This window comes from Ursus maritimus, unplaced genomic scaffold, assembly GCF_017311325.1.
Source record: "Ursus maritimus isolate PB19 unplaced genomic scaffold, ASM1731132v1 scaffold_4, whole genome shotgun sequence".
Classification (NCBI taxonomy): Eukaryota; Metazoa; Chordata; class Mammalia; order Carnivora; family Ursidae; genus Ursus; species Ursus maritimus.
In genome coordinates this window covers 8,053,924-8,072,522 of record NW_024426552.1, presented here as the reverse complement: position 1 = coordinate 8,072,522, position 18,599 = coordinate 8,053,924, and the positions used below count along the sequence as shown (strand labels likewise).

Genomic DNA, 18,599 nt, shown 5'->3' with positions numbered 1-18,599 from the left:
CCCCCCCCCCCCCCCCCCCAGCCAGCAAGGGCAGCCGCAGGCTGGTGGCGGTCCGAGAAAGCCAAACATCTGTGTTCATAACAACCGATGGGAGGTGTTGGCCAAGAAGGGGAAGGAAATGGCCAGCCTGAGGCCCTTGTCTGGGCCACTCAGGATCGAATGAAATGAAAATGAAAGCAGCCAGGGTGCTGGCTGGTCTTCAGTTAACAGTCGTTCCCTAAGCAGAGCACTCGTCCTATTTATATCCACAAAAGCAGTTTACTAAAGAAATGACAGAGCAGTATACATCCCAAACCTTTGCTCAAAATTCTCATTTAGCTTTTTTTCCATTAAAAATGATTTCTACCTTTGAAATGTCCCAGAAAGTATGGCCTCTTTGTTTCCTGATACTCCGAACACATCATCAAAGACAGATAATTATTAATGTCACGTGAGCATAAAAGGAGATTTATAAACCAGAAATGTATTCTCTGGGAACCAAATTAGAAATGACTCAGTGAGTAAGTTGTATCGGTTTCACTGGTGAAGCCCTAGAATAAAGCAGTGCCTGAGTCAGGTCTGTTCGCCTTCGGCGTCACACGTCACCGGACGCGGTCCCAGGACGATGGCAGCACGGCCGGGGCGAGGGATCATCAGCCCGGCGGCCTGGCTCAGGCCCGCCCAGGCGCACGCGCTGTCAGGGGGGCTGAGTGCGTGCGGAGCACACAGCCCAGGCGCAGGCGCAGTCAGGAAGGCCGGGAGCCTGCCGAGCACACAGCCCAGGCGCAGGCGCAGTGAGGGAGGCCGGGGGCCTGCCGAGCACACAGCTTATTTCGGAGGCCTCAGTGATTGTGGACCAACAGGATCAGACGGAAGCGATGTGCTGCACCAGGCTTCCACACGCTGTGCGCCACGACGGCTTCACCTCGGGGGCAGGCCGAGTTCGCCAAGTCCAGGGCATCTTCCCAGCCCCTCCCGGGGCACAGAAGTCTTCACCTCCTGCCCTGGGCACGTCTCCTGCCATTCAGAACCCACCCAACGACTAGAGGTGCGGACAGTCGCGGTTTCCTCCTGTGACAGCCAGGGACGCCCTGCCCCAGCTCCCTCAACATTCTTAAGTCATCATGAAAACCGATCAAAGAGCGACAAACAGAGCGGGGAAATGCTACACGGTTCCGGCGGACGCCGCTGCGCAGCCTCCTTGGACGGGGTCTACACACACCGTAAGCAACAGATGGCTCGCCACGTCCCGCCAAGCCACTTTCTGCCAGGAGTCGCAGCTACACCCACTGGCCAGGTGGGAGGGTTTCCTGGGTCCCCAGGACCTCACCGCCCAGCCCAGCCACGTGCTCTTACAGTGTCACTGCTCCTGAAAAGGGCAGTTAAGTCAGGAGCCGGAGGAAAATTCTGCTTTCTGCGAAGGGATCTTGCCAACAACAGTTACAAAGTCCCGATGAGTTTGAGAGAACAGGTCTGATGAGAGGTGCCCACTGGAAGCAGAGGCCTCGAGGAAACAGGGAACAGCAGTGACTGTGATCGGAGGGCTCAGATTCATTTCTGATACAGAAGCATCTCGAAAATAAGCCGATGCTGCCGGCCCCCCGGCTACACCCTGCACAGCTTCAGCGGGAAGTTCTCGGTGATGAGGTGATCCGCGTGCAGCAGCACAACGACGTTCACCTCAAATTCTGCGGACAGAAAGACGCGCGTCACGCTCCCTGCCCTGCGGCGGACACCCCACGCCGACGGCGCCCCAGCGGGAGCAGGCTCCCAAAGGGGATGGTCGCCCCGTGCCGTGGGGGTTCCGTATCCTTGACCCACGTACAGCACCCTGGGCCTCCGGGGGAAGCGGCCGCGGGGAGAAGCGGCACTGGCCTCTGCCCGCCTCTGGCGAACTTTCTCTAAGGGAACGTGTCTCCTCACCTTGGAACAGGAAGGGGTCGGCTTCCCAACCACACCTCCCTTGTCCTCTGTCTTTACGAGAGAGAATCTTCTAAGATCCCTTCTGTTCCTTCATACTCTTTTGCTTTATTTTTATACTTTTGACAGTTCTTAATGGAAGAGCCCAGCTGCCTGGGTACATGTCTCCCGCCCCAAATGAGAAACAACGTCCAGAAACCGTGCAGTTTACTGCTGTTGTTTGGGCAGTGGTTCATTTACCCGAGACACCTGTTTACACAACCTTCTCTTGTTGACAAGAGGGAGGGGTGAGCAGGGAGTTTCGGGAGAAGGCCTAGCACCGAAGCAGCTCAGCCCTGTGGAAGGGGCCCCGGTGGCCGGAGTCCTGAGGACAAAGTCACCATGTGTGGCTGGCTTGGCCATGACAGAGGTGTGCCCCAGCAGCACCAGCCCACTTCTTTGCTCACTTTGACAGTCGTCACGGCACTAGATCGGCCCTCTGGGATTCTGGTCCCCATTCTCTGCCACCACTCCCACACCCACCTCGCTGTTCTTCCCTGGAGGGAGCAGTGTGGCTGGGTGCCCAGCAGGCACGCAAGGGCCACGCTAGGGAGCTGGTGCTGGCTTTCCTGATGGCAGAGCAGCCATTCCGCCCGCGGAACCCTAGACTCTGGATGGGTTCCGGCTGGAGGACGGCCTCGGCCTGACGCACACTTAAGTCACATGAGGTCAGCACCAGCACAGGTGAAGGGGGCACATGCGATTCTGCTTATAACTCAGGACGTGGGGCTCGCTCCCACCTCCCACCCTGAGACTCAGAGCCTGACCGCGGCTGGCCGCGTGGACAGGAGCCCCAGGGCCCACCGATGGCGCCCTCCCTCTGCTGTGGGCACTCCCAACTAACAGTATCTGTCATGTGGCAAGCCCCAAGCCAGACAAAACCCAGGATCAGGCCCAAGGAGCATTACTGACATCCCGGCTGAGGGGCTGAGAGCGTGATGTCTATGGAACAATCCCAGGCACTGCATGAAATGTCACGAGGACACTTTCTAAATCTGATAGAAACAGCAGGCAAAAATTTAGGTGCTTCAAGTAGAGCACAGAAGAAGAAAAATTATTAGACCTCTTCAAGTTTTTGTAGAAAAACCAAGGGAGAAATCAACAGATAAGCTCCTCCTAACTTGGAATCCAAGTACTGTGAAGTAAAACTCCGCCTTGAGGACACTGCGTGACGGGCAGGGTGGCTTCTCGGGGAGCTTCTGTGGGGTGACCGCAGGACCGAGTGCTCTGCGTGGAGCCGGCCCCACACAGACCCGTGTGTCTGGCCCGGGGGCCCCTCTGCGGCCCGGCCTTCACGGGAGAAGCCGGCAGGCCCACAGGCGCAGGGGGCTGGCGCGCTTACCCACTTTGAAGTTGGTGGTCTCCAGCGTAGGGCAGGTGAACAGCCGCGGGAACACCATGTAGATGGGGACGGACAGGCTCCGACACACGTCTCCATCAGCGATCTGAATATTCTGAATCTCCGTGGCGTCTCGGGCATAGCCTTCCGCACACCCTACACAAGGCGGACGGCACCGTGTGCTCAGAGAACAGGGAATGTCCACACTGATCAACGGGCCCTCGGTGGCCGCTTCTGCCATTTGTTCTACAGGATCGAGAGCTCCCTCCCCTCCACGTCTCCCTTTCTCAGGCAGACGCTTCGTGGACTCGAGGGCCGTGCTCTTACTTCTGCCTCCCCCCGCGGTGCGTCGGCCGGCCGCAGAGGGCCCTTACCACAGGTCTCCACGCGGACCAGCTGCAGCTCTATGCTCTTGATGGCGGCCTCCGAGCTCTCCACCACCAGCTCCCCCGTCAGCGGCTGTGTGATGACGCAGTTGGTGGAGTTGAGATGCCCTCGGATGAGAAATTTGGGGAGCAAGGCTCTCTAGAACAACACAAAAACAAGACATCAGGAATGGAAGGTGCTGAGGGAAATCACTCCAGAGTCAGTCAGCTGGTACAAACAAAAACTGAAAACAAAGTTGGGCAATTGTTATAAAACCCGCTGGGACCCTGTTTTACAAAATGGGAAAGAGGTACAACAGTACTTATCTCTCCCGTCAAGTAAACGAACAGACCGAACTATTCAACAACTTCCTGCGGATACCCAGTGCTGACGCTGCCTGGACGGGACGGCCGGCTCCCTCAGACCGTCCTGATCGCCTCGATCAGACCTGCAACGCTCCTTCTTCCCAAGCGATACGACATAAAAACACCTGAGGAAGCTGCCAGGAGTGTTTACAGGGAATCGGTCACATACACCCCCCCAAAAGGTTCTATTTTTAGAATCAATCAAAAAATGCTACCAATTATGCAATTTTGAAAAGTCAAGGCACTTCTTTTATTTCAAGGACATTTAAAGAACAATTTTCGTCAATGCTTGACTAAGACCTTCTAGACCTTTTCTCTGTAGACCTAGGAACCTGGCCATGGACGATGATGTTCCTGTGGGAAGTGGATCTGAAGAGTCAGAGGCAATTGTCCTAGCAGATGTCACCCCACTAGTCCCAGGTGCTAACAAGCTGAGTCGAGTTTAGAACACCACGGTCTCACAGAAGCAAAATGCAGCTGCAAATATGAGCCTCAGATGTAATTTAAAATTTTCTAGTAGCTGTATTTTATTTATTATTTATTTATTTACTTATTTATTAGCTATATTTTAAAAAGTAAAAGGAAGCAGCTAGAATCGGCCAATATATCCTAAATATCACTTCCACGTGTAATCAATATTAAAAAATTACGTTTATATTCTCTTCCTTTTTGAAATGCAGTCAGCACCTTACACCCACGGCTCAACACGGCTCCAACCAGCTGCACCTCGAGGGCCAGTGGTCACCGTGGCTGGTGTTCACCTGTCGTGGGTGCAACGCTGGAACTGGACACAGGGAGCTCTGTATCACGTGGCCCCAGAGGCAGAGAGCTCAAGAAAACTCTTGATTCAAAACAAAGTTCTAACAACTCAAAGTAAAGAAGCTATTTGTTTGGAAAAATAAAAAGCAGGAGCACTCTACATTAAAATTCTTTTAGGCAACTGATGAAAAAGAAAAGCTCTCAACATCCGGCCTAAGATCCTGACTGAACCTTCATTTTACCCTCTCCTCCCAGGGGCGTCATGTTAACACATACAAATAAAAATAAACTACAGAGAGAAAGGCGATGCAGGACGCCATGGGGAGACAACCCCACTGAAGTGTTTGTGTGTGTGGAAGTGCACAGGGAGGCTCCCAAGAGCTCAGGGGACCACGTCCTGAGGTCGGCAGAGAGCTCTGCACACAAGCGTCCCCAGCAGGGCCCGGGGCAGCCCTGAGATTAGAGGCGGTGCCCACCCAGGGAAGGGGCAGTCAGGGGGCCGTGAGTGGCCTCTCGGGGCAGCACATGCCCAGGCTGGCACCACAGCATCCCCCAAGGGGGACTTCTCCCCAGGACAGTCCCAAAGCAGGCTGGGCGAGGCAGGGCAAGTGTCCGCAGTCATTTACAGCCACAATACAGCACAACGAGGCCCTCACCCCAGAAGACAAGCTACCGCACACCCTAAAAGAAAGCCCACAGGGTCGAGCGCCTCTTCCCCAGCAGCAAAGCTCCTCTGTCAGAGTGGGCGTTTAAAACCAGAAGGACAGGGGCGCCTGGGTGGCACAGTGGTTGGGCGTCTGCCTTCGGCTCAGGGCGTGATCCCGGCGTTACGGGATCGAGCCCCACATCAGGCTCCTCTGCTATGAGCCTGCTTCTTCCTCTCCCACTCCCCCTGCTTGTGTTCCCTCTCTCGCTGGCTGTCTCTATCTCTGTTGAATACATAAATAAAATCTTTAAAAATAAAATAAAATAAAATAAAATAAAATAAAACCAGAAGGACAGACTATCGTCTGGGCTCGGGATAGACAGTCTAGTCGACAAGGCCATACATAGTTGATTCTCATCTGCAAATATAAGCTGACAACCGGGGATCAATAAACAGCTGAAGAAAACAAAAGCAAGAAAGAGGCAAACAGAATAACCAGCAAACAGTATAACCAGCCCAAGGAAACAGAGATGAAGGGCCGTGCATCTGCAGTAAAAGAAGGGGCTATCTTGAAAAGAAATTGTGCTTGGAGACGAATCACGCTGTTGCTGAAGGAAACATGTCGACAGCTGGGCGACATACCAACCAAAGAGCAAACGAGTGAGCTGAAAGACCGGGCCAAGGTTCTCCTGAGACGCATCTAAGAAACACTGAGAGAAGTTCACAGAGCTGAAGGAAAGATGGCAGGCCCACTGACTGATTCAACACCAAAATCCAGCAAGGGCTTTGAAATTCCAGAACGCTAAGGATGGGGAGATGCTGGGATTTTCTGGCCTGGGAGGAAGGGAGAGGGAGGAGAAACAAATGAGCTCACACAAATTTGGGGATCAGATCGTCAGTACCACGAGCACCAGAAGCCCAGGGAGCTATTCTCCCAAGTTCTAAGGGCAAATGAATTTGAAGCCCAGAAGTTTCCATCTACCTAGACAAACCAGGGTTCAGCGTGAGAGCAAAGTCAGGGGTCTGTTAGATACTCAAGGATGTAAGTTCACTCCTCACCAGTTCTGAAAGAATGACTCTAGGAGGTACTCCAGCAGCACAAAAAATAAACTTTAGAAAGAAAAGAAGGTGAGAGGAAAGCAGAGGTGAGCAATGACTATGGGGAAACTTCAGTAATTCAGGGATGGCTAAGTCATGACTGGTACTTGGGGCAACTATTAGAAGTGGTTTCTAAGCCAACAGAGGATTAATGCTGGGAAAAAGAAAACAGATGAAAGGGAACTTAGATTTCAGACCATTTCAACAAACGAGAGGGCTGTGGTGGGAGGAAAATGCAAAAATGTTACCTTCTGGCAGAAGGTTCTTGTTCTCAGTGTTGTTACTTAAACTCATGAGTGTCTCTGTTTGTTTCAACATCTGGGGGTGACTATTAGGAAAACAGAAAAAGGACGTGAGAGAAAAAAGGAGCAAACAACAGTATGATAACAGAAAAAAAACCCTCACGGCCTTAATCAAAGGACAGGAACAAAAAAAAAGAAAATAAAGTAAAGCAGAGACAAGATATAAGGAACAAAACAAACTATACAAGGTCCAGCCAGGAGCTCTTTACAAGACACACTTGGTCTGCTCCCCTCCTCTTCCTCACTTCAGTTCTGTCACTGAGTTTTGTGCTATTGAGATTCTTGGGAACGAAGAGACACAAACCCTCTTAAGAGCTTGAGTGCTAACTGGGGTGCTAACAGCCGAGGCCGGCGAGGAAGCAGGGCAGCGAGGTCCCGGCTGCAGGGCCGCAGCCCCTGGACCACCTGTGCTCCCTGCGTGCTTCCAGTCACATTCAATCCCTGTGAGAGAACAAGCTGACGGACCCGCAGGGGACCCGTCCCCTCCAGTAAGTGGACTTTCGGAGAGGCCCTCCAGGACGCACACCTGCCTCAGCCGTGTCTCCCCAGGGAATGGGAGGCCTCCCCCACTTGCTGATCAACGGGGTCCAGGAGAGCAGAAAGCAGGTTTACAGCAGGGGGGGAAACGCCACGGCCTCGATGACAAGAGAGCAGGCCGCCGACTACGAAGTAAAGGTGTGCGGCTCCCAGGCCGTTGGGGGCTCAGGAAAGAGGGGCTCTGAGCCCCATGTGGTAGATGGGGGAGAAGGGACAGAAAGCACAGTAAGCAGACAGCTGCCCTGAGAAGCTTTTCAGAAGCATTCTTCTTCTCGGTACTTACTGAATTTAAAAAGAAATCAACATTGAAAATCCAGACTATTTTGGGTATAGATAATAGTCCGAAATTTCCTCTTGCTGACGACTTGATGCCCAAATAAAGAACTGGGCAGCAGTGGGTCCGCGGGATGTAGTGGCTAAGAAAATACCCCGCACGCAGGGGTGAGGAGCGCCGTACCTCTTTGACGTTCTGCAGGGTCTCAGGTGTAATGGTGAAGTCCACGGGACTCGGGGTCAACTTCCCCTTCTGAGGCTAAAACAGAAGGCAAAACCCAAATCAACTGCTTGGAGCCAAGAGTTCCACAGGCCAAACTCCCCTTCCCCCTTTTAGAGAAATGCAGGGCAGCATAATGGACCAGGAAGGACTTGGTTCCCAGCGGCAGGTCGTGTGGGGTCTAAAAACACAGTTCTGCCAAAAATCTATGTGTGTTCTTTGTGAAATTTCTTCACCCCCCGTGACTCAGTTTCCTCATCTGTAAAATGAGGGGACCGCTTTCTTAATCTCTCAGGGCCCTTTCAGGTCCAGAAATTAAGAATTAGACCTAGGAACCGAGAGGAGCCTTCTTGGCAGGTATTTATTTTAAACCCCTCTGTTAGACCAAGAGCTGACACCGAACCAACACGATGACCCTGTGGGGTGCTGTTCTTGTCGCTGGTCCCAGCTCACAGACACGGACAGGGAGGCACGGTGAGCTCACGTGGCTTTCCCCAGCGGCAAAGCTGAGATTCAAACCCAGGTGGTCCGGCTCTGACTGTGCTGTTAGCCACTTGGCTGTCCGGCTGCCCATCTAGAAGGCTCGTTCCTCTAAGCTACATGTTACCATAATTACTAGCGATGGTCGCTTCCACATCGTGAAACCGCAGAACCCACCCAGACGGCCAAGCGTCATCAGGGCCTGCCTGGCGTGTCGCACTCAGGCGCCGGGACCCACAGGCCGGGGGCCACAGTGAGGAAGGGCACTGGCCAATCTGCCACGTTTACTCATTTACCAAAAGCGTATTCTACGATATTCTTCTCCTTAACAGGTTCATGAAAATTGTCCTCCTCACAGCATTTAAAGGAATATTTAACTTGTCCACTAGAGATCACACATGGTTTGGCCTTCTCGTGAAATCATTCACCATGAGGAACAGGCTTCTTGGAGGCTGTGTGTTGGTAAGCTGCTGGGAGCAGAGAGGAGGCCCCGAGACCTCTGCCCCTGCTGCTCACCCTGAGCCGGCCTGGGGGTGGGGGGGTGGGGGGTGGGCTCTGCAGTCATGAGAGCGCTGTGGGTCCTGGGTTGGGGGCCAAGAGGGGTCCTGGCCTGGGGCCCAGCTCTGGGCAGGGAGCTGAACTTGGGCTCATTCTCCTTCACAAAGTTGGAGGCTCTTTGCTGAAGACATAAAAAGGTACAGGTCTCTTCTAGGGAATAATCCACATGAAAAAAAAATTTTTTTTTTTGCTTCAGTTCCAAGACCCTTCATAGAAAAAAGGAAAATATCTAAATCACATCACTTCCAAAAAAGATAACTATTTTTAATATTTGATATGTTTATCACTAAAAGAAACAATTAAACACAGTAACTGTTACTAATAAGAGGAAAACTATAAATGTTGGAAGCCCCAGAAAGTCACAAAAATGGTGCAGGTAAAGGACATCGGTGATTTTGCCGATCTTACTGAAATATACCTGTGGACATTTCAGTGTAAAAGAAACGCAACTGCAGATGTTCCAGGAACACCAACCTGCCTCACCATGGGGCTCTGGAGAAGCCCCCACTTACTAAGGCCCGTGGCAAAGACCGTGGGATCCGCGTGGGGTCCCCAGGACGCTGAGTCCCACACAATGCCAACAAAGCTGTAGGCCGCGCTGGGTACACGAGCCAAGGAAAGCGAGTAGCTCTGGAGTCTGACACCGCCTGCGGCCCCACGGGATCGAGACACACATCCAGGCCCCGTTCCCCTGGGAGCCTCCAGGAACCCCAGTTTGGCTCTCTTCTGTCCCCAGACTGCTCAGAATTAAATCAAAGGCAGATAGACCACAATCTGAGTCTAGGTGGCTCTTCAAGGAGGGAACTAGGCTGCTGTCGGCCCTGAGAAAGAGGGGGCAGGCCCAGCCCCGAACCAGAGGTGTGCGCTCACAGCCCAAGCTGCTCCGATACAGGACCTGGAGAGCCCAGGGAGACGAAACAAGGGAATCCAGTGTGGTGGACATCTGTCACCACGCATCATACCTAGGGCAGGCGCTGCTGTCACTGTTAAGTTCTGCATGATGACCAAGAGTAGAGCAGATGGGCTGCCGGGGCTCTGTCTTGAATTCACCCAGAGTCGCCTACCGCCATGGGGAGGGGGACCCAGTTCCCTTAGTTGACATGTGAAAGGAAATTTTTAAGAACATTCTGTCTCTGCAAAATATGAGCAGAAGGTGTTGGGAAAGGCAACCCACACTGGCCCTGCGTGTCCACGCGTGTCCTTGCCGGGCAGACCAAGACTGTAAGGCCCTGACCCTTCTGATCTGGCCGGGCCACTGCTCCAGGGTGTGTTTGCCGCGGCAGCCTTGAGGAAGGCTGCGTCTCTCTGAAATGGACCGGCTCACTGCTCACTTGCTCTAACAGAGGGGGACTCCCAGCCTGGTGCTCCTCGACTGAGGCACAAGCCCCCGGGGCACAGCAGCGTCCAGGCCACGGCACCGCCCTGTGGGATTCTGGGCCCAGAGGAAGGAGACACATGCCGATGCCAGTGCTCTGAGCCGGCTGGGAGAAACAAGGCCCCTCGTCTCCGACCTGGGAGTCTCTGCCCAGCAGCCACGACACAGCGCCAGGCTAATGTACCAGTTTAGAAATGGGGTAAAATGCCAGACCCTACAGAAGATTCCTGTGATGAAACACAGAGCCCCCCAGGACAGCTTACAGCAGAGTGAACGATGAATTCACAAGTCTTCGTCAAGTCCTTGGCCAACAGAGACCGCCTCATGTCACAGCGCAGGGTATACTGGAGGGAGAAGTCGGAGAAGATGTCCCGTTAGTGCGATCTGCTTTCATCGTGGAATTTATTCAAAGAGACAAGTCAGTCAACATACTTTAGGGAAACTTGGTCCCATTACTGTGTTATTTGAAATTAATATACATAATATGGGGAGCCAATGCTCAGAAGGAAGGCATTTCTATAAAAAGACCAAAACCAAGAACACTTTAAGGGGATTCCTTGGCCTAGTCCCACGGCCATCCCACGGCTGGACCCACCGGTACAGAGGCACAGTCTCAGCTGTGACGCAGGGAGAGACCGGGGACGCACTCCAGAGCGAAAGCTAGCTCAAATCCAGGGATCGGTCTTACTGCGGGAGCCCTGACAGATGAGACAACTCATCTGGGCTTCGGCCTCCTGCTCCGTGAAATGGGGACGTTCAGACCCGCTTGCGGCAAGAGCCGAGTGACACGGTGTGCGCCGGGCACGCAGCACGGGGTCCGGCAGAGAGCAAGCAGCTCTCGGAAAGCGGCCGCTGTTCCATAGTGAGGGTCAGGAAGCGCACGGGGGGACCGGGAGCCGCAGGACAGCGTCTAGCATTCCACGGAGCAGGTGCGGCAGGCAGCAGCACTCCAGCGTTGAACCCCGCAGTGGTCCGTCTCTCCGCCATCCCCGAGCTAGTTTCCTGAACGAGCCACGGCTGATGTACCCCCCCACCCCCCAGGGAGAGCCAGCCCCTCTGCGGAGCCGGCCTCTAGCTAAGCGCTCTGACCCGGGACTGCTCCTTCACACCCGTCTGCGGGTGGACAGACTGATCGGTAACAAAATTCTATAGCACGATCACGGTCTTCATGCTAATCTTTCAAAAGGAAGAAGAAAATCACATAACCCATACTGAATAAAGTTAGCTGTTGTTTCAATCATCCAGGTAAAACGTCAGAATTCTGTTAAAAAAGATTTGTGCACTGGGACTATACACATGGTTGAATCAAGAAGCTACGTTATTACGAATGACCTACATACGTTATACAGGAAGTTACTATACATTTAAGGTGCCGCTGGGGAGATTACAACACTTTTTAAAAAGAAACATCCCTTGTCTGCAAGGACCTTTTCATATATATATATATATATATATATATATATATATATACATATATACACTCTCTTCTGGGATTTCAATCTGGTCTCCCCGACCTGAGCTCAGGGAGGCCTGGTGCTGTTGGATCCATACAGGTGTGTTCACACGCATGTGTGTACATGCGTAGTACATCCTTGTATGCGTGTGTGCCCGCATGTGTTTCGTCCTCCTGTACAGCCCACACGCCATCTAGCACGGGCCACATTTTGTTCAGGCTTGCCTGGTGTCTCGGATTCTTTTCCCAGTGGGCACTTCCCCTTCCTCATTTTCAGTCTCAGCGGTTTGGCGGGGCTGACCTCCCCCCCCACCCCGGCCCTCCAGGGCAGGGCTGCTACTGGGACTGTTGGGGAAGGCTTCTTTCTGCCGGGGGTGCCGACCCAGGAGATGGTAAGCCTGCAGTGGCTGAGCTTGGCCACGGCCAGGGAAGAGTCTGCCCGAGAACGAGGTCTGTGCAGAAGGCCGAGCTGGACACACACCCAGCTTCCCTGGGGCTGCGGGCTCTGGGAGCTGTGAGATCTCTTTTTAGGCTAAGTCAGTGTGAGCCGGATTTCTGCAACTCGCAAAGGAGTGAGACGACAGGCATCCACTTGTGGTCACGAAATGTTTTTGAGTATGAAAGCAACGATCAGTAGTACAGGGCAGCTGCTAAGTGCGGGTGGGGAGAAAGGTGGAGGAAAGAGGAACAAGCTGACGTTCTGCTCTGGGAATGACGTTAATTCTTTCCCATGTACTGTCTCAGTGAATTACAAGGACGGTCACCGATAACTCGTTTATTCAGCCACTCGGCAAATACGTACTCGGAGCGTTCTACGTGCCAGGCACCATGCTGACGAAGCACTTCACTCCAAGACCTCATTCATCTCCTCGGAGGAGAGGTCACGGAGGCTGCTCGGGGTCACAGAGGTGGGATCTGAACTTACACCTGCAGGTTGCCAAAACCCATGCTCTGAATCCTTATGCAACGCTGTGACTCAAGCCCAGATCTGCCTGCTGCAAAGCCCGAGATCTTCTTACTTTATCGTGATCTTGCCCAACTGCTAAGGAACGCTCCAGGTGGTAGAGGTTACCGCAGGTCAGAGGGGTCAGGACGGTCAGACTGAGCAGGGCGCCAAGGGGAGGTGCGGGACTGGATCTCTTATGACCGTCAGGAAACACAAGGCCAACAGAAAGAAGAAGGAAGACGCACGTCAACAGACGTGAAGCAGCCTTCTAGAGAGGATATTCCTAACTGTGAGAAAGAATGATAGCATCTGGATAAATTAATTCTGAATTACAATTTCGCAGACTTGCTGGTGTTATAGCATAAAACCTAGCCACTGCGGCCACAACAGAACAAACATAATAAAATTTGCTTACGATTTACATAACTTTTCAAAGAAAAGGTATTTGCACAAAGGGCGACTGGGGAAAGTGGACAGATTCCTGTATGCACGATCTCATCACAAAGCTGAGAGATGAACACAACATGTCTGGGAAGAAGAACAGGAGCCAACACCACCAAGCCTCCATCACGAGGAAACCCAGGCCCGGCAAGCTGCAAATGTAATACTCGCTACACCTTCAACCCTTTATTCTGTCTTATGGTTTTTATTATTTTCACATTACGTCACTACAACACAATTCAAATTATAAATGTAAAATGCCTTGGCGCCCACCTAATTTGAGAAAGAGGATGTTACCAGGTATAACAACACTTTCTGTCACAAGTAATGCACCCGTGAATCCTCTGGGTGGGCACGGCAAGCGAGGGTGTGAGGGAGGGCGACGCCCTGTGCCACCCACGCCGGGGCCAGCCCTGCGACCCCGGGCGGTCACCGTTTGCTCTGCTATACACAAGGAGGCTAGCAAAAGACCCCTCTAGAAACTGAATGAATGAATCAATGAATGAAAAACGGATAAAAAAACCCCACCTTCCTAGTTTCTCTCAAGAAGTGTATTTTCAAGGCTGCCTGGCTGGCTCAGTCAGTGGGAGTATGAGACTCAGGGTCTCAGGGCGGTGCGTTCGAGCCCCACACTGGGTGTAGAGATTACTTAAAAATAAAATCTTTTTTTTAAAAGATTTTATTTATTTATTTGACAGAGAGAGAGAGCAGCAGAGGGAGAGGCAAAAGCAGGCTCCCCACTGAGCAAGGAGCCCAATGCAGGACTTGATCCCAGGACCCTGGGATTGTGACCCGAGCCGAAGGCAGATGCCTAAGCGACTGAGCCACCCAGGTGTCCCATTAAAAATAAAATCTTTAAAAAAGAAGAAGTATGTTTTCTCAGAAGGAGCAATAACAAATTTGCATATGAGTCGGGAATGAGATGGTATTTGAGGATTTTTGTCAATTTCGATAGGTGTGAAGATGCCAGCTGTGATTATGTAGGAGAGCGTCCCTACTTTCTGGAGATGGGTATTGACGTAGCTCAGGAAGTGTCATGATTCCGTAACTAACTTTGAAATGACTCAGGAAAGATAAACACACATGAAACAAAAATGGCAAAATTCTAATAAATGTTGAATCTAGGTGATAAGCTCTTCTAAATTGGAGGTTAGGAAGAGAAGAAATCTCATTTTTAGAAATCTGTGAGATATTTGGGGAGGTAGAGAATTCTAAGTTTAGCATTCTGAAGTTAACCCTCAAGGGGTGAAACCTGATGACCAAACTAAAGGCTGGGTCTGGGCGACCCTACACCATACTGAAGAACTCACCACAGGCTACCTCTCCAACTGCATTTTAAAGGGTTTCCAATTTCACACGGCCATGCAGGACACAAGCACACGGTTTTTTATGTACAGCTGACTCTTGAACAATGCGGGGTGAGGGGCGCCGATCCCGACACAGTCAAAAATCCATGCATAACTTGTGACTTCCCAAAAAGGGAACTACCAAGCGCCGACTGTCGACCAGAAGCCTGACCGGTAACATAAACAGTCGATTAACAGATATTTTATATGTTATATGTATCATGTACTGTATTCTTCCCATGAAGTAAGCTAGAGAAAAGAAAACCAGAGAGAAGAGAAAATACATTTGCACTCTAAAAGATCCACGTAAACGGGACCCACACAGTTCAAACCCATGCTTTTCAAGGGTCAACTGTACATCTCCATGCCCTTCTTGGCAATATTTGGAAAAGGAGCAGTTTCCAATTTGATTTTTTTTTTTTAAAGATTTTATTTATTTGACAGAGATAGAGACAGCCAGTGAGAGAGGGAACACAGGCAGGGGGAGTGGGAGAAGAAAAAGCAGGCTCCCAGCGGAGGAGCCCGATGTGGGGCTCGATCCCAGGACTCGGGGATCACGCCCTGAGCTGAAGGCAGATGCTTAACGACTGAGCCAGCCAGGCGCCCCTCCAGTTTGATTTTGAACAACTTAATCCCTTAACAAGAACGATGAACATAGGAGAAAGGCACAAGAAGCATGACCAGTGAAACCTGACCGTAATTCTCTTCGGTTTCTCATGAACAAACGCTTATGTTATTAAATAAACAGTATTCAAAAGTTACTGTGTTGGGAAAGCAAGGCGATGCTGATTCTGGAGAGAGAAGAAACATGACGTTCAAGTGAGACACGTGAGAATCTATCAGTCTTGCTAAGAAGGCACTTTGCTTGTACTGCCTTCCGCGGTGAAAGCGCTCCCGACCCAGGAAGCTGGTCCTTCCGGTCACTTCGGGCGGGCTGTCCAAAGCCCTCTACGTACAGACCGCCTGAAACAGGTGCACCCACAATGAAGGACGAGACGCGGTATTTCTTGACGGAAGACAGTGACTGCAGTGCAGGATGTCACGCGGCACGTGCTTCGGCGCCCCCCACGTTTCCAGAACTCGAACGCAGACAAACCTTGAGTGGACACTCTCATAAGCGTTTTGAGGATTGGTATTTTTAAATGGCTATGTTTTAGGCGGGGGAATGGTCTCTTACTAAGACCAAATTATCAGCTACAACTTAATAAATCAAGAAACTTCCTAACTTTCCGCCCTGTTGCACGTACGCAAGACAAAATGGTTTTGTCTCATGCGGCAAGGGGAGCCCGGCAAAGCTGATCTCTCACAAAAGTACCTTTCTTTCCACTGAATAAAGGAAAGGCTCTCTCTCGCCCGCTCGCTCTGAGTCATGACGCCGAACAGTGCCGGAGACAATAGCGGCTGTGAAAGGCGTCCTGAGCCGGCGGAGGTAGACAGGAAGTCATAAATTCCCTTCCCCTCATTTACAAGGTTTGTTCAATAAAGAATACAAGCCTATGTTAGAGTGCTAGCCTTTGGATACCTAACAAAGAGATATTTATCCGTATAAAACAGACAATTAGTGCGGGTGCCAGAGAGGAGCGAGGGCATAGCTGTCACCAAACACTAACAGCACCCCTCACGGTGTCAGCGTGGCCGAACAGGGCCCAAAAGAAACAACGGAATTTTTTAAAAGAAGCTATAGCCGGGGTCCTCCGGGGTTCCTATCAAAAATAATGGCCACACAGAAAATATGTTCTGCAAAGCAAAATGAGAAATGGAGACAGAAGATACACGCAGTCTTAGCATAATTACAGTATTAAATTCTTGGGTCCGTCTATTCACCTTTCAGTGAAAGAAAGACGGAGCCGTTTTGCAGAAGAAAAGTCAGGGAATCAACTGCACGGGATTCGGAAACTCTCACCTGAATGTTGACAAACACGCCGTGGTAAGTCTCGTACAGAACTTTGTTGCCCTTCACGTGCAGAGGAAATTCGAAGGGAATTTCGGTTTTGCCGCTGGGAAATTTCCCTGGCTTCACCATTTCAATGGTACTGCTGATAATCTGGATGGGCTGTAAAGAGAAAGCAACTCCATCTATCAACACGCACTTCTAGATGCATTTCCCAATTACCGTGTCTATTAACGATCTCCTGAAAGACACGAGCCCGGAGCCCTCGGAGGCTACGCTGCCCGTGTCCTGGCCAGCACAGGGCTGTGTCTGCAAAGGAGCAGCCAGCTGGCTCGAGTCTCTGGCACGATTACGGTGTGTTCACAGGACCGGATGCTTAGACGTTTGGTGCACATCTGAACCCGTATTTCCTCTGCTTTCCCCAAAAAGCTCAGTTCACTGCCCTAACAACCCTCCCGACAGGCACTCCTACCTTCAGAATGAAAGTCAAGGTGCTGGGCCAGGAGGGTGCCCGCCGTGGACCCAGGCCTCCTGGGAGCCTTCCCACAGCTCACCGCGTGGGGAAGAGCAGCCCCGTCCTCAGCCCTGTGCGCCTCCGTGTTACACGGGGGCCCGGCTCAAAGGCAGCTATCACCCCTTAACTAGTTCATGTTCGAAGCCTTGGTTTTGCATCACTCAGAACATCTACCACTTCTGAAGTGAGTCTCTGCGTGCTTCTGGAGGAAAACAGGGAGACTGTGGAAGAGCACAGGAAGGCCCTGAATCTGAATGCGGTTAATTGAGAACTCTTCTTTCCTCTGACCTCCTTTGCCCTCAACACTCACGGTTAATATGTCCCTCCGGAAAAGGAAACTCTAAGTATAGAACAAGAGTGTATATTCTGGAACACGCACCTGTACCCAAAAAGACAAAAAGGGAAGAATGGCCACTGCTCTCTCTGCGTCTAGCCTGAGTGTCAACTCCAGGAGCTGCCGCGTACACGGTCCAAATAACAGTTTCGTTCTAGGAAGGTCAGTGCCGGAAGACACAGGCACTTCTCAGAAGAGCTCTGGTCTCTTTAAAGGCTGAATTTAGTCTACTTACTGTTCTCCTATCCTATCTTATAGGAATTAAAACAGGCAGACTTGCAATAGGATATATTCAGGATCAAAACAATCTGAATATTTTTTCGGTCTGATTAGCAACTGTTAAAAGTAGGACCACCGCTTATGCCTTGCAAAACATCGACAGGTAACAACAATAAAGCCAGAAAACAAGTAAGAACCACCACACACATCGGGATAATGAACTACAAATGTGCAACCTCAGCGTTCTTACCTTAACGGAATTATAGAAAGCCTCGAACACACCCACACTCTTGGCACTGAGCTGGAGGTTCACGCTTCCTTCCACTGTCAGAGACACTCCCTGGTGCTGGATTGAGTCCTTCCCAGATACGACCACCACGCCCGAGAGCACTTCCTAGGAGAGCAGAGACAGCCACCAGTCAAATTAACACGTCTTTGCATTCACCTGTGTATTAGCAAAAGCAGGTCTCCTTAACTAGCAATTTGTTCAAAGATGCAGATATTCTTAGCACTTAGTACAGACCAGAGACCTGGATGCTGGGATGGTGCCGGCACAGCCTCTGGTAGGGACGGATGATGCGGGGCGGGACGCACGGCTGGGGAGCACCAGGGGGAGTGGGCAGCGGGTCTCAGGCCATCTCAGCCTTCCAGACACATCCCCACTCCCGGCTGGGAGAATCCCCACAAATGTCTGATTCCAAAAAGGGCAAAGAGCAGGGCCGGAGGCAAGTGGCAGATTCAAAGCCACATTATTCACAAGCATGTGTAATGACCTCTTCGGAAAGAATACAATAAAATAAAACCCTTTTCTTTGGGTTCTTTCTCAATTATGCTAAAACGACTACACATTTTCAAATGCATAGTATAACGTAACTACTGGCCCGATGCTCTCTCGGCCCAGGAAGCCTCAGTGAGGAGGGGTCTAGAGTTTGTCCACAGAACATGTGAGGACACCCCGCCACTTTCGCTAAGTCTTCCCCAGTCTCTTCACGGCCCGGGTCACCCTGTAGACATTCGAGCCTAAATTTCCCTGGATCATAAATCATTTAGGAAAGACTTCACAACAGATCATCTATTCATCTATCTGAAGATAATTACAGAGTAACAGAATATGGACATTATCCTCTCTCCTGGATGGCAGTTTCTTCCTGTCACCATAGAATTCGATGGTCTCAATTTGCTACGGGGGTTTTGGGTGG

At 51.3% G+C, this 18,599-nt stretch overlaps 1 protein-coding gene across 2 annotated transcripts in view; it reads right to left on the bottom strand.

Moving 5' to 3' along the window:
* Nucleotides 1-443: 443 nt before the first annotated feature.
* The window catches only part of VPS26C (VPS26 endosomal protein sorting factor C), a 41,292-nt gene continuing 23,136 nt past the window's right edge, over nucleotides 444-18,599 (bottom strand). For both annotated transcript variants that reach the window (XM_008701897.2, XM_008701898.2), the window contains exons 2-8: nucleotides 17,651-17,794; nucleotides 16,346-16,495; nucleotides 10,520-10,600; nucleotides 7,808-7,882; nucleotides 3,652-3,802; nucleotides 3,281-3,433; nucleotides 444-1,667 (exon numbers count right to left, since the gene is read on the bottom strand). In XM_008701897.2, coding sequence (XP_008700119.2) covers nucleotides 1,585-1,667; nucleotides 3,281-3,433; nucleotides 3,652-3,802; nucleotides 7,808-7,882; nucleotides 10,520-10,600; nucleotides 16,346-16,495; nucleotides 17,651-17,794 — 837 coding nt within the window. In that variant the 3' untranslated portion in view covers nucleotides 444-1,584. The remainder of the gene's footprint in view (nucleotides 1,668-3,280; nucleotides 3,434-3,651; nucleotides 3,803-7,807; nucleotides 7,883-10,519; nucleotides 10,601-16,345; nucleotides 16,496-17,650; nucleotides 17,795-18,599) is intronic.